General features: G+C 37.3%; 1 protein-coding gene and 1 pseudogene across 1 annotated transcript; both read left to right on the plus strand.

Moving 5' to 3' along the window:
- Window positions 1-3,452: 3,452 nt before the first annotated feature.
- On the plus strand, window positions 3,453-7,819 carry LOC125864033 (receptor-like protein Cf-9 homolog). Its single transcript, XM_049543983.1, has 6 exons — window positions 3,453-3,470; window positions 4,112-4,183; window positions 5,719-5,938; window positions 6,279-7,043; window positions 7,145-7,300; window positions 7,377-7,819. Exons 1-6 carry the CDS (start codon window positions 3,453-3,455, stop codon window positions 7,817-7,819), a joined length of 1,674 nt encoding a protein of 557 aa, XP_049399940.1.
- A 5,621-nt stretch (window positions 7,820-13,440) lies between these two features.
- Window positions 13,441-14,569, plus strand: LOC125865118 (uncharacterized; annotated as a pseudogene).
- The last annotated feature ends 709 nt before the right edge of the window (window positions 14,570-15,278 follow it).

The following is a 15,278-nucleotide window of genomic DNA, read 5'->3' on the forward strand; positions in this document are numbered from 1 at the left end:
CTGCGCTAGAACATCTGCCACTTAATATCTGCCCTAGCTTTTCCTTCAACACAATCACATTCCATCGCCGTTATCCTCTCCTCCCTTGTCATTTTCTTTTCTTCACTTTGATTTTGCACCCTAGAACCTAGTCCCTTTATGAGTTATAATTTCCTGCCACCTGTTTTCTAACTTTCTCCCTTTTCACATGTGATTTCTTTACAGCCTTCTGGAGTAAAAATGAGAAGTTGAATGAACTAAGATTTTCAACTTCCTGGGAGATAGGGATCTTTGAAGAAGAATTAGAGTTAGGCATTTTGAGAAAGAAAGAAAAGCTTTGGAGAGGGGATTAGTGAATTTCAACAAGAATTGTTTGAAGAGATTTTGCAATTTGATTCACTAAGAGAAGTAGTATATAAAACCAAAAAGACATTGGGTCCCCAAACAGTAGCGACCTTTGGTTTAAAAACAAAAAAGACATCTGAAACTGACGCGATGAATGGGCGAGGGACACGTGGCAGTGATGTTGACATACAGACAGTGTAGCGTAAGTGATACTAACCTCAAGAGGACCAGGTCCCCTTTTCAGTTTGCAACCCTGTCTGTATGATTTAATCTTCCCTTCAGCTACACACACCATGAGTGTATACCTGCATTAAGGTACCAGAAGTGAATTCTTAAGTGACAAGCATTAAAACAAGTATAGATACCTGCCCTCCGTAACATAATCAAAATAGAAGATTTTTGTGCAAACTTGTCAAGGAATCAGGTAATCTTGTACATCCCCAGCCTCATCATGTTTGTTTCTGAAGACCCATCTAGTCCTAATAATGGTTCTATCGAGTGGTTTGGGGACCAGGTGCCACACTTTGCTTCTCTCAAACTGATGAAGCTCCTCCTGCATTTAAGTTACCCAGTTTACATCCTTCAAGGCTTCCTTGATGTTCTTGGGTTCAATGGATGATATAAAGGCTGAATATGCAACTAGATTTCTTGTCCTGGATCTAGTTTGAATTCTAGAGTCAAGTGGAAAAATGAGATTGTCCAGTGAATGAGAAGATTGAAGTTTCCATCTGGACTTTTTGCTCGACTCTTCTTCTGCATCAGCATCAGATTCAGCATCATCATCTTCTGGACTTTGAGAAGGAGTCCTTTGGGTAGCGACAGAGGGACCAGGTACTCCTGTGAGATCTGTACCATTTTCTTCTGCAACCTATTGGCTTCCAGGATTTAGGATTGCCTTGTTTTCCCTTTCTTTGATCGGCTCCTCTATTTCATGGTCTCCCTTATGAGCATCAATCAGATCAGCAATACACATGTTCTTGCATCTATTTTCTATCAAATCATCCCCGAGAGAGCAAGTATGTGACCACATGTTCTTTCCGATAAGAACTTAACTTTGTTTCATTCATCACAAATCTATGAAACACTTAAAAGATTGTACTTCAACCATTGACATAGTACACATTCTCAATAGTGTGTTCCATAGATTTCCCAATCATGCCTTCATAAAAAAACATACCTTTTCTACCATCGCCAAATGAGACACCTCCACCTTGAAGTGCCTTGAGAGAGAAGAAGTTTTCAATTTCCCAGTCACGTGCCTTGAGCATCCGCAATTCATGAATCAATGTTGACTGCTGCTACTTCTTCTCACAAGAATACCATATCACTTGTTAGCCTTGGGAACCCACTTTAGTTGGAGTTCCCAGTAAGCAGATAAAGGAGTGATAAGAGAATTCTTTGTCCAGTGAGGCAGATTGATTTTTTCAACGTAGGAACAGGAGCACGACCAGGTCCCTTCTTCTGCCAGTTCTTCTGTTGACCAGGTCTCTTCTTCTGCTTGTTGCTCTGTTGACCAGGTCCCTTCTTCTTCCTGTTCCTCTGCTTAGAATATTTTGAGAGTTTATCTTGGGTTCTTTTCCAAGATGGACAATCCTTCTTCAAGTGACCATCGTGACCACAATGGAGACGCGACAAACTATCAGACATGGACACATCTTTGCCATGGAGATTGTAAGAAGGACTTTTGCTTAAATTTCCTAATCCCTTCCTATTATTTTGACCTTGACTGGTAAGCTTTGCAAGGAATTTTGAGGAGTTAGTCCACTTGAGAGATTTGTTCAGTTCTTCCTTGACACGGACCAGGTCCCTCTCTAACTGATTATTTCTCTCCAAGGCCATAGCAAGTTTTGTTTCAGCAGTATTCAAACTGGTTTCTAGCTCGATTTGCAAGCTGCTGGCCTCCCCCTTACCTCTGCCACATTTCTTACTCATCATTTTTAATTTTTCCTTAAATTCTAGATTTTCAGCTTCTAGAACCATCAATTGTTCTTCCACAACAGACATTTGGTCAACCAAGGCTACCTTTTCTTCCCGAAGGATATCTAGGCTGTTGTTCATCATATCATTTTCAGTTGTTAACTCAATGAAATATTCAATCAAAACAACGGCTAGACTTCTCAACTTCTTAACACAGTAAACGTGCAAGTTTTGTTTAAGATCAGAAAGGGTTACCTCTTTTTCATTTTCCTCATCATCAGATTTTGCCATAAAGGCTTCATCAGAGTGCTTATAGTCATCTGAAACACTCGAGGAGTCTTCCCATGCAGTCATCTCCCTCTTTACCGTCTGGAAAAAGGTTTCTCTTCTGCTACTGCTGGCACGGACCTGGTCCCCCTCTTGATCTTTTACTTCCTTGTTATCAACTTCAAGCACAAGACAGTCTCTCAGGGTGTGACCTGGTTGATCGCACTTGTAACACACGCCACTAGGGCTTGTAGCACTATCATGAGCTTCTTCCTTCATGGAACCTCCACGTTTACTCACAAGTTTTTGAAATTTTTGAGTGAGATAGTCCATGGTCTCAGCTACTTCAAGGTTCTCACATTGTGACACCTTGGAGGCTAGTGATCCATACCTTTCTGCATCTCCCTTTTGATCAGCATCCTTAGTCAGATCTGCCCTTGTTTCCTCAGCTTCATCATAGGTAGTTCTCAGCAGATCCCAAATTTCTTTAGCTGATTCGCACGAAGAAATCAGATTATATACATTAGGTCCGATTCCACACATTAAGAACTTCTTAGCCTTGTGATTTTTCTCAACTTTCCGTTTGTCAAATTCATTGTATTGCTGTCGAGTTTTGACAACGACCCTTGTGACATCCTCATATTTTACTTCTATAGATGGCACATAGGGACCCTCACAAATAACATCCCACAGCTCACAGTCTTCAGCCATTATGAAGTCAAACATGCAATGTTTCCACCACTGGTAATACTGACCATCAAACAAGGGTGGCCTTGTTGAAGACCGACCTTCTTGCCATCTCAGTGGAGCAGCCATTCTTTCCATAGGAATCTCTCTTGGTGTTAACCAACTAGAGAGCACCTGCTCTGATACCACTTGTTGGAATGTATGCGTCCACTTGTCTAGATGGGACCAGGTCCTCAGCACAGTTACAATTACAGAAAATGAACAAAGTGCTGAAAGTAAAGATTGCACAACAACTTTACGTGGAAACCTCCTTGCTCGAGGGAGTAAAACCACGACCTGGCCTGCCAGGACTTTTCAAACTTCTTTCACTAATCTTTTCCAAGCAAAAGTAAAAGCAAGTTTACAAACTGAGATTAGCCTACTAATCCCAACTCTAAGCAATACCTCCTATTACTTAGATGAGCCAGAGCAGATGCAACACTACTCACTAAGCTATCACTCTTAGATAACTTAGACTTTGCTAAGCGAATACAACACCGCCCACTATACTAATCCTAACCGATTAATATAAACTTTTAGAGTAAGAACCTAAGTTACCCTTAACCTAGTTCTTACAATGATTCAAACAAGTTTGAAACGTTTCTTTCACAAAACGAATCCTACAATGTAAGCACTATTACAAGCAAACAAAGTAACAGCTGGTACAAGAAGCTCTTGAAGTAATTGATCAGATCCCTTGTTGTTCTTGAAGCTCTTGAAGTAATTGATCAAGTTCCTTGCTGTTCTTGAAGCTTGAAAGACTCTCCCTTTGAATGAATTGATTGATATTGTTGTCTTTTGTTTAGTATATACCACAAAAGTTATTACCAAACGTACAAGCAACCTCCTTGCTTCTGATTTGTGAAGTACTCTGCAGCTTCTGACGCAGACAGCTTTTACAGCTATACCACACTTTGTCACTGGACGAGCATACTCTGCAGAGGACCAGGTCCCTGCACTTGTGAGGAGATCATCAAAACACAAAAAGGCATAAGCTCTTATCAGTCTATATTTTATATCTTTGTATCTTAAGTTAAGAATGGTTCTAATGATAATTCTTTACCTCCATGTCATAATCAAAAGTCTCTGGTTCCTACTATGAAAGTAGAAAATTACCCCATTATAATTAATTGGAACTACTTCAATTCACATATGGGGTAGCTTTTAATTTTTCAATTATGAGAAAAATGTTCTAATTTTTCTCCCACTTACAAATATTTTTTTTGAAGTAAAATGCATGTTTAAATATAATTTTAACATCCACATATCATTTTATGATTTCAACTTCAACTACTATTTTTTTCCCACATATCACTCAATGCCTACTAAATAAGTTATAGTAAAAAATTCTTAAAATATAAAAAATGAAGTATAGTATTATCAATCACACAAATATGTATTTAATACTCTCTCCGTCCCAATTTATGTGATACTTTTCAGATTTTGAGATTTAAACAAATATATCATTGATCGTAAATTTCTCATATATTTTTTAAATATTTTAAGTTGTCAATTATTGTGACTTATAGTACTTCTTACGTAATTTATAAATATATAAATTTCATTTCAAGAAAATTAAAGATTTCATGCGCAAATTCTCAGTCAAACTTAAACTGTTTGACTCTCAAAAAATGAAAAGTGTCACATAAATTGAGACGGAGGGAATAACAACTTGGACTAGTCAAAGAAATTTGTCTATATATATTTGCATAGACTTTTCTTGATTTTCACTGCCAACTTTCAAACTCTTTTGAAGCTTAACAAGGGCTCCGGGCAACTCTCATTTATGCTCTTTCTCTATTTCTCTCTTCTTTCTTTTTCTTCATCCATAACTCATCCTTGCCCCAAAGATCAAAGCACCGCTCTTCTAAAATTCAAGAAAACACTTACTCCAAAGGATCCCTCATTCAAGTACGTGTAGTTCCTACTCTTATACGAGTTCATGGAATATGAGCAGAGATAGTTGTTCATGGGATGGAGTCATATGCGATGAGATGACTGGTAATGTCATTGAGCTTAATCTCACATGCGACCAACTTGTAGGGAAGATTGATTCCAATAGTAGCCTATTTGAACTCTCTCATCTCCAAAGACTTGATCTTTCTATGAATAACTTCTCTAATTCTCATATCTCTCCTAAATTTGGCAGGTTTTCGAACTTGATGCATCTTGATCTTTCCTTTTCATATTTCTCAAGTCAAATTCCTTCTGAAATTTCTCATCTTTCTGAATTACAATCTCTAATTCTTTCCCAATCTGTTGAGAGTAAACTAAGACTTGCAACCCATGATTTTAAATTGATCCTTCAAAATTTGACCCAATTAAGAGTGCTTGATCTTTAGTTATATAAACATCTATTCCACCATTCCTCTAAATTTTTCTTATCATTTAACAACTCTGAAGCTGGGAGAAACAGAGTTGCATGGGATAATACCCGAGAGTATTTTTCACCTACTCAACTTGGAAACACTTCACTTATATCAGAATGATCAACTCAGTGGTTATTTTCCAAAGACTAGATGGAACAGTAGTGCATCTATCGCGGAGTTATTTCTCAGTGGTGTGAATTTATCTGATAATTTGCCTGAGTCTCTTGGCTATCTAACTTCGATGCATTCTTTGTATCTTAATTATTGCAACCTTAGAGGGACTATTCCTGAATCTCTTTCGAATCTCACCCACATAGAGTTTTTGATCCTTGAAGGTAACGCCCTATATGGAATAATACCATCATGGGCGTTCTCCTTTCCGTCACTAAGTGTTTTGGATTTGAGTAATAACCACTTTTCTGGTCAGCTTGAGGATTTCAAGTCCAATTCACTATCTTGGATTGATTTGGAAGATAATCATCTACAAGGTCATCTTCCCAAGTCAATTTAAAACCTTGTGAGACTAACACTACTTGATCTTTCATCAAACAATTTTAGTGGTCATGTGGATGCATGTCAGCCTCTTTTCAAACCTCAAAAATCTTAGGTATTTGAGTCTTTCATATAATAGTATCTCGTTGACCAATAAGAACAAAGTTAATGTTACTTTGCCAGGATCTCTTAGTACGTTACGATTGGCTGCATGTGAAGTGAAAGAAATAGAGTTTCTAAGATCCGCAAAGAAGCTTTCTGACTTGGATCTTTCAAATAATAAGCTTCAAGGAAGAATTCCTGATTGGGCATGGTCTAACTGGATGTTTTCATTAGGATCTCTTAATATATCCCAAAATATGTTGACGAGTGAGGATTCAATTCCTCTTCAGTCTGTAGAAACCCTTGATTTGCGATCCAATTTGCTTCAAGGTTCACTACCTATTCCGCCAAATTCCATACGTTACTTCTTCATATCTCATAATAATCTTAGTGAAGAAATCCCTTCATCTATTTGCAATTTGACATCACTGGTAATGCTTGATTTGGCAAGAAACAACTTGAAGGAATCAATTCCGCAATGTTTGGGTAATATTAGCCGCCTTGAGGTTTTGGATATGCATCGCAACAATCTTTTTGGGACTCTCCCAACGATTTTTACGATTGAAAGTTCATTGAGAAGCCTCAACTTGCATGGCAATATACTAGAGGGGAAAATTCCTCGGACTTTGGCCAATTGCAAAGACTTGCAAGTTCTTGATATAGGAGATAATCATCTCATTGACACATTCCCGACATGGTTGGGAACTCTTTCAAAGCTTCAAGTTTTAAGCTTGAGATCGAATAAGTTGCATGGACACATTAGAACTTTAAGAAGTGAAAACATGTTTCTTCAGCTACGGATCATCGATCTCTCTTACAATGCCTTTACGGGAAACTTGCCTACGAGTATGTTTAAATGTTTGAAAGCCATGAGGATAATTGATCAAACAATGAAAAGGCACCAGTATATCTTGGAGAAAATTCATATTACCAAGATTCAATTACAGTTGCAACCAAGGGATTGGAGCTTGAACTTGTACGAATTTTGACTGTTTACACCACTATTGATCTTTCAAGTAACAACTTTGAAGGAGATATTCCAAGCATCATGGGAGATCTTATTGCACTTCGAGTGCTGAATTTCTCTCATAATAGATTGCAAGGTCAAATACCATTGTCACTTAGAATTAAGATTATCTGTACTCGAATCATTGGACCTTTCGTTTAATCAATTTTCAGGAGAGATACCTCAACAACTTGCTTCTCTTACGTTTCTTGCATCCTTAGATCTCTCCCACAATCATCTGCAAGGATGCATCCCTCAAGGATCTCAATTTGATACATTTGAGAACAATTCATATGAAGGCAATGATGGTTTACGTGGATTTCCTGTTTCAAAAGGTAGTGGTAGAAATAGGGTAGCAATGACAAATTATACTGTATCTGGACTAGACGATCAAGAAAGCAATTCTGAATTTCTGAGTGATTTTTTGAAAGCCGCTCTTATGGGCTATGGAAGTGGACTATGCATTGAATTATCCATAATATATTTCATGATATCAACTAGAAATCTGAAATGGCTTGTAAGAATCATTGAAAATTTGGAACGAAAGATAATTATGCGAAGGAGAAGGAAGGAGCGAAGTCTAAGGAATTACAGAAGAAGGAATAAACGCGTTTAGACAAGTTACTAATCGGGAAAGATTTCATTTCAGTGTTTCAGCTATGCAAGGTAAGATCTGCGCTAATCTTTTTAGTATATTTTAACTACTATTTAATATATTAGTCTTCATAGGTTTTTATTTGTTATAACAATAACTAATCGATGATCTATACGAAACATATTTTATAACTACTGTTTGACTGATTACTATCTTATTTTCCAGTTTTTCAGATGCCAAGAATAAGAAGACATTGGAATAATGGATTTGGTTCTTCATATGTTCACCTTCAATCTTTACTTTATGTTTGCCATTTGTGTTGATTTTTTTTTTGCTTCATGACCTGATGATGTTAGTTAATTAATCTAGCTATTTGATTTGAGTTTGTAAAGATATGATATTGGGCCTAACTGAACCCCAAAATTTATCTCATGAGGATACAATTGTCCAAATTCATATAAGCATATCGGGAGCCCAAACAGGAATGAGCATGACTCTGGTACTATGTAAAGATCGATATAACACATAGGTCTGACTCAATCCCATAAGAAAATAGGATTGTCTAAGTTCACATGTGTAGATCACCTGTCCATTTCCCTACCAATGTGCGACTCTAACCCATTCTAACAGGGCTTGAAGCTATTTAACTCCTAATTTCGCACCATATTTGTTTCGCTCACTGAAACACCCTTCTTTGGATGGTTTCTTTTATAAATCATTTCAAAGTGATAAAGTAAGAAAGAAATCCAGATATTTTTTCTTGTGTGTAAATGAAAAATCAGATTGTAAAGATAATGTTACACACTTGAAACATATTGAGACAAAGATAGAGTTGTTGAAATTGGTAATGGTAATGAGCCACTCAAGAGAAACTATAGGCACTACCAACGTCCACCTTGTTGGAATTGCAGCTAGTCATGTTGGCATCTTTAAATTGTTCATTAGAAGATTGTAAGGAATTGTAACATCTCGCAACTAGAAAGAAGCTTAAATCTGGAAATAGTCATTTTTGGAAAGTGTAAGGAAATCTGGAAAATTTTAAGTTAAAGTGAGTTTTGGGTCAACTTCAAACGATCATAACTCCTAGCTCCAGATGAGTTAGGTGTAGTTCCAGATATGGTTGGAAAGCTCTTGAGATGATCTTTCCAACGCTGCTGAGTTTGCCTGATTCCGAGTTCGTATGAGTAAGTTATGCCCTTTGGAAGTTGGACTGTTAGAATAAGGAAAGTCTAATCCGGGTTTTGGAAGGGTAAACTAGTCTTTTCCTTACCTAATTTGCCTATTTCGTTTTTAGGAATTTATTTGGGGTAAAACAAGACTTTATTCAGTTTAGAAAATTAGAATTTACGCTAGGGCATGGAGAGGAGAAGAAAGAAGAGAAAAGAGGAGAGAAATCAAGAAATCGCCAAGAACGTTCAAGTTTTGCGAGTGGAATTCATCGGGCTGATCCCTCCAAGGTATGTGAGATCACATAGTGTTGGGTTAGTTTACCCACACGCCAAACTTGTTTCAATTCAGCAAAATTGGAGTTTGTTTGAATGCTAAGAAAGTGAAGTTCTTGAAGAACATTGTTGAATTATTGTTGGTTTATTGTTGAATGCCTAGGGTTGATTTGATTCGTGTTTCCGGGTTATTTTTCGAGTTAAATATATTGGGTATTGAGGGTACTAATGATCCTAAGTGTTTGGGGAAAGAACTATGGAAGTTTAAAGGGTTTAGAGATGAAAAACTAAGGAGAAAAGTCGAAATTTTTTGGGGAAAAGGGTGGGGCGTCGCGCCAGCCAGCGCGCCCCAAAAGAGTCTCTGAAGTTTACCCCTTGGGGCGCCGCTCCAGCCAGCACGCCCCAACTTGTCCTCTGGGCCTGGCGCCCCACGCCTCTCAGAGCGCCAAGGACGCTTGTTCACCCCATTCTTTCCCCAACTTTTCGTACTAGTTTCTAAGTGTTGTACCTATGTTTCCTAGTTGATTCTCTCACTCTAAGGTACATCTAAACATCATGAAATCATCCATAAACATGAGATCATGAACCTTGAATCCATAATCCAATTCAAGGAAAGTTAAAATCAAAGTTAAAGAAGTCAAGAGTCAAGTCTAGAAGTTAAGAAGCAAGTCAAAGCAAAGTTTCCTAAGTTTTCAAGAGTCTTTAACAATGTTTTAAATTCATTTTACGACTCAAGTTTTCAAGTTAAGCAAAGAGTAAAGAGTTGAGTTCATTTCTCAAAATAAAAAGTTATTAGGGAACTAAGTATTCCCAAAGAAGTTTATAAATGTTTTCACATTTGAGCAAGAAAAGGGAACATCGATTTAAATGTTTTCACATTTGAGCAAGAAAAGGGAATATCGATTCCAAGAGAGCCTTTGGGATAAGCTTTGAGTAATTATTTCAATCTAAAGAAAGAGTTATGTTTTTAAACATATGAGCTAAGTATATTTTTGGGAGTAGTATTGAGCACCGATACGGGGATGCGAGATCATATTAACTCAAGTCTCCATAAACCATGTAGTCATCAGGGGTATTAATGGGTCATACTTTTTAGATGATCACATAAGTTAAGTTAGTGGATCCACTAAGTTAAGTAGGTTCTATATGACGGCAAAGTATAGGACCGTTATGGCAGCGTGTCAAAAGACGTTGTATCACCACTTAGGCTCATAGTGGTGGGTGTCGGTTAGAGAAACTCCCACCTAAACTATATTACTTTGTATATGAGTAAAGTTGAGTTGTTATTTCATTTTCTTTAATGAACTAAGTTGTTTTTACTGTTTTATAAAGTTTTTCATATAATGCATGTGTTTCATTGCTTTATTCTGAGTTAAGTTTATTCATGAGTTGAAAAGAGCCAAGGTAAGTGTTTTCTTCAAATTCCTTTCAAGCATATATCTTGTTTTAGCATTCCAACTCGCATACTCGTATATTAAATATATTGATGCCAGTTAGCCTGCATCTTCTTATGATGCAGATGCAGGTAACCAGGATCAGCATCTAACACCTCGTTGATCCAGCTTGAGCACTCAAAGTCTGTGGTGAGCCTCCTTGCATTCGGAGGACTCCTTTATTTGCTTTCTAGTTTAGTTCATTAGGATGTTGTGGGGATTGTCCCAACATCCATCTCAGTTGTTAGAGGCTTCATAGACATTCAGTTATTAGTTCTTTAGTCTTCTCATTTTTTTTCATATGCTAAGACTTGAGTTGCCATTTTGGCCAAGTTGAATGTTGACCATTAAACATTCTGAGTTATTTCACTAAAGTTATTTGAGTAAGTTCATTTGATTATAGTAAAATGTTTAGAGTCTTCCGCTGAGTCAGTAAGTCAGGCCAAGAGTTCTCTTGGGGGCTAGCAATGATCTTCGAGTGCCAGCCACGTCCAGGGTGTAGGCTTAGGGCGTGATAGGAATACTCCCTCCGTCTCATTTTATCTGAGGTAGTTTGACTCGGCACAGAGTTTAAGAAAGAAAGGAAGACTTTTAAAACTTGTGGTCCAAAATGAAGGATAAAAATTTGAGTTGATGTAAATCATTTCATTAAGGATAAACTAGACATTTTATAGTTAAATTGTTATTTTATATAGAAACGTGTCATTATTTTTGGGACTGACTAGAAAGAAAAGTAAGTCACATAAATTGGAACACAGGGAGTATAATTCTTTCAAAGTTTCGCAAGTTACCAGAGAGGGAGGGAGATAAAGAGAAAGAAAAAGTACACAATTGATACAAACACACAGAGTAAAATACAAGAAAAATGTTATAGGGGGGCGGGGGAATAGAAAGAGAGCAAATATATAACCAATGCGAACACACAAATTAAGCAAAATACAAGAAAAAAAGATCAGAAATGAGAGATGGAGAAAGAAAATATATAATTTATACAAACACACAGAAAAATATATATAAAAAATGGCTATAGAGAATGAGGGAAAGAAAGATAACAAATATACAAACACACAATAATATACAAAAAAGAGAGAGAGTGAGGGGAGAGAGGGTCAGGGAGAGAGAGGAGGGGGAGAAAGATGCTAGAAAAAGTGAAGTGTAATTATAAGGTACTATTTCAAAGTGAAATTATGCAGAATAAATACATAGCACGTGATTATTATACTAGGCAATTTATTTATTGTTTACCCCTCCCTACTCGATCTAACTAAAAATATCTAACTCCTCTTTTACTCTGCCCAACCAACCTATGTGATAATTCCGTAATTAAAAAAATGGAATGAGTAATTTCTTAAAAGCCACGTAATATCTTTGAAATTAAGAAATCTGTTCTAGAATTTTATTGATTCAGTAAATATAACCATATAGGTATATTGATGAAAAGGATAATTCTACACTATTCATTAAACGATGGGATATATATGTATTATTTTTTGACGAGGGATATAGCTAGCCTCTCGTAATCACAAATTTGAGGAATATATATGCCCCTTTTCTCCTTTTCAAATAAAATTTATATATTTAAACGTTACATATATAAAAAGTACCACAAATTAAGACATGGAGAAATTGTAGATTAATGCATGCAACAATGCAAGTATACGTAAGATTAAAGGAGAAGCATTCACAATCCCAAAATTAAAAAGAAAAATCTCAAGGTATAACTGTTATATATACATCTAAGTGTTGGTATTGGAGCATTTTAACATTATACAATTATAGTTAAGATGCACATTCCATTTCCCGAACGTTAGTCTCTTTTGCATTATCCTTGGAACAATGTATTAGGAGGCTTAATTACATTGATTGTGCCGTTTCTGACATTTTCATTTGGTGCACATTATTGTGCCATTGTGCAATTCTACATTCTGCCCGTTAGTGGCATTCTTCATTCTGCCCGTTAGTGGCATTGGATGCACTCACTTTATTTCACACTTTATTCTCCATTATTCTTTGCAACCTATGTAACTCCTAAGACAATTATCTTCACTATTTACTATCCTATTATCTTCCTATTCATTGCTAGGAAGACTTCTTGTAGTATAAATAGTGGTGGTCTACATTTGGTTTGTGACACACAACACATAAGAAAAATATAGAGTGAAAGAGTTGGTCAAAAAGAGAGTTCTTATTAGTTGAAGGGAGGTGTTCTTTGAGGTGTTCTTTTTGTGGAGCTTTGGACTCAACTCTTGTCCAGAGTTGTTGAGTTATATTTTGTGATTAGGCTGTTGTATCCTAGAGGAGACAAGTCAAGAAGGACTACTGCTGGACCGGTGAAAACATTTGTTGCAGTGGGCTTGAATCTCCTTAAAGAGAGCGGGATATTCGCGCCTCAGCCTGAAGAGATTTATTTTCTTCATATTTATTTTCAATTGTAATCTTGTATTTTTGTTATCTTGTAAATTTTCACTAACACTAATTCAACTAACTCACATAGTTTGGCCCAATATTTTATTCTGATACCAGCTGGTTAAACTTCAATTTGGCCTAATATTCTTATTTGACTATCAGTTGCTTAAGTAAGTTTAAAGGAGGCTGCTATTTTACATATGGAAGATTTGGTGGAGTCTTAATGTCACGACCCAGATCGTCGTGAGTGGCACCCACACTAACTCTCCGGTGGGAGAACCATTACTACAACCCAACTACACAACTTAACGAAAAGATAGGTATTTAAAGATACGAAAGCAGGTTTAAATGTCTAAAGAAAATGGAGGGCATGACAAACTTACCTTAGTTCTCAATCGGCGCCGGCAGAGGTTTCAGAGGTTTTGGAGGAGTTGCGTCGCCGTCGTCGTCGTTGGCCGGTGACGGAGCTTCGGCTAATAACGATCGCAACATGCAATCGGCTGAACAGCTAGTGCTTGATCTCAGCAATCCTGAACTTCGTGAAAATGCTCTTCTAGAGCTTTCTAAGAAAAGGGAACTTTTCTAGGATTTGGCCCCTTTATTGTGGAACTCATGTGCTACTATCGCTGCTCTGCTACAGGAGATAATTTCTATCTACCCTGTTTTGTCGCCTCCAACTCTGACTCCTGCACTATCCAATAGAGTTTGTAATGCACTAGCATTTCTTCAGTGCGTAGCCTCTCACCCTGACAACAGAATGTTGTTCCTCAATGCACATATTCCTTTGTATCTGTACCCCTTTCTTAATACAACGAGCAAGTCAAGATCTTTTGAATATCTGAGACTTCCAAGCTTAGGTGTCATTGGTGCCCTTGTGAAGGTGGATGACACTGCAGTTATCAGTTTTCTTCTTTCAACAGAAATAATTCCGCTGTGCTTGCGCACGATGGAGATGGGGAGTGAATTATCGAAAAATGTTGCAACTTTCATTGTGCAAAATATCCTTCTAGATGATGTGGGTCTGGATTACATCTGTACCACAGCGGAAAGGTTTTTTGCAGTAGCCCGAGTTCTAGGGAATATGGTCGGCACACTTGCTGAACAACCTTCATCAAGATTGCTGAAACACATAATTAGGTGCTATCTTCGTTTGTCATATAATCCAAGGGCATGTGATGCACTGAGAGGTTGTCTTCCCGATATACTTGGAGATACCACCTTCCAGAGTTGTCTTCGTGACAATCCAATGACGAGGAGGTGGCTGCAACAACTGCTCCATAGCGTTAATCGGAATCGGGTTGCTCTACAGGCTGGAGGATTTGATCATATGCTGTGAACTGAATTTCATACAAATAGAACTTAAATAAGACTTCCTAGTCTTCTGTTGTAGCAACTTTAGAATGCATTTATGCGCTCATATTTATTTATGTAGTCCATTATGTGAATAATTGTGAAGATTATTATTAGGAGATTAAGAATATTATTGAACCGTTTTGCAAAAAAAAAAAAAAAAAAGTCTAAAGAAAACTGGAGTTTCCATAAACTCCGAAAGTTAACAAAACAAAATATCAAACATTGCGGAAAACAACCGCTAGAACCTGAAAGTCAATGTATCAAAATATCTAAAGTGCAACAAGTCTAAGAAAAAGGGTACAACCCCAACCAAACATAAAAAAACATCTAAACAATAGTCTAAGTCCGAAGAGAATGAACTAAACAAAATGGAGGACTTCATGGCAGCCTGAAAGAACTGGCTCACCCTTGAAATCCGGTCTCGATCACTAATCTCCTAGCTAAGGTCTATCAGTAGTTACCTGAAGATGCTCTCTACTCAACAAAGAACGAGCAAGTGTAGTATCAGTACACAACCACAATGTACTGGTAGGATGACGCAGCTATTCCAGTAAGCAAAACATATATAAGCAGTCACATCAAAGTAAACATGACATGTACAGAACATATGTACACATTGGTTATGATTTCAGGAGCAATGTACAATTACACATTCTCAATAACAAGTAGATATGACAATTCAATGGTCCTCTCATGGAACCCATACCCAAACTGTTAGTGTGCCGGAACGTGACACCCACTTCATTATAAGTGCCGAAACGTGACACCCGATCCCAATTAGTGTGTCGAAACGTGACACCTGGTCCATTCAACACAACCACATCATAATCATACTATCAAGTGTTG

The sequence above is a fragment of the Solanum stenotomum genome, chromosome 5, assembly GCF_019186545.1.
Source record: "Solanum stenotomum isolate F172 chromosome 5, ASM1918654v1, whole genome shotgun sequence".
Classification (NCBI taxonomy): Eukaryota; Viridiplantae; Streptophyta; class Magnoliopsida; order Solanales; family Solanaceae; genus Solanum; species Solanum stenotomum.

Excerpts from the sequence above, each read along its gene's own strand:
- LOC125864033 (XM_049543983.1), top strand. Across the intron at positions 5,939-6,278 it reads AGAGTTTTTGATCCTTGAAG|GATCTCTTAGTACGTTACGA; the intron begins GTAACGCCCTAT and ends TTACTTTGCCAG. Across the intron at positions 7,301-7,376 it reads CTCTCATAATAGATTGCAAG|GAGAGATACCTCAACAACTT; the intron begins GTCAAATACCAT and ends ATCAATTTTCAG.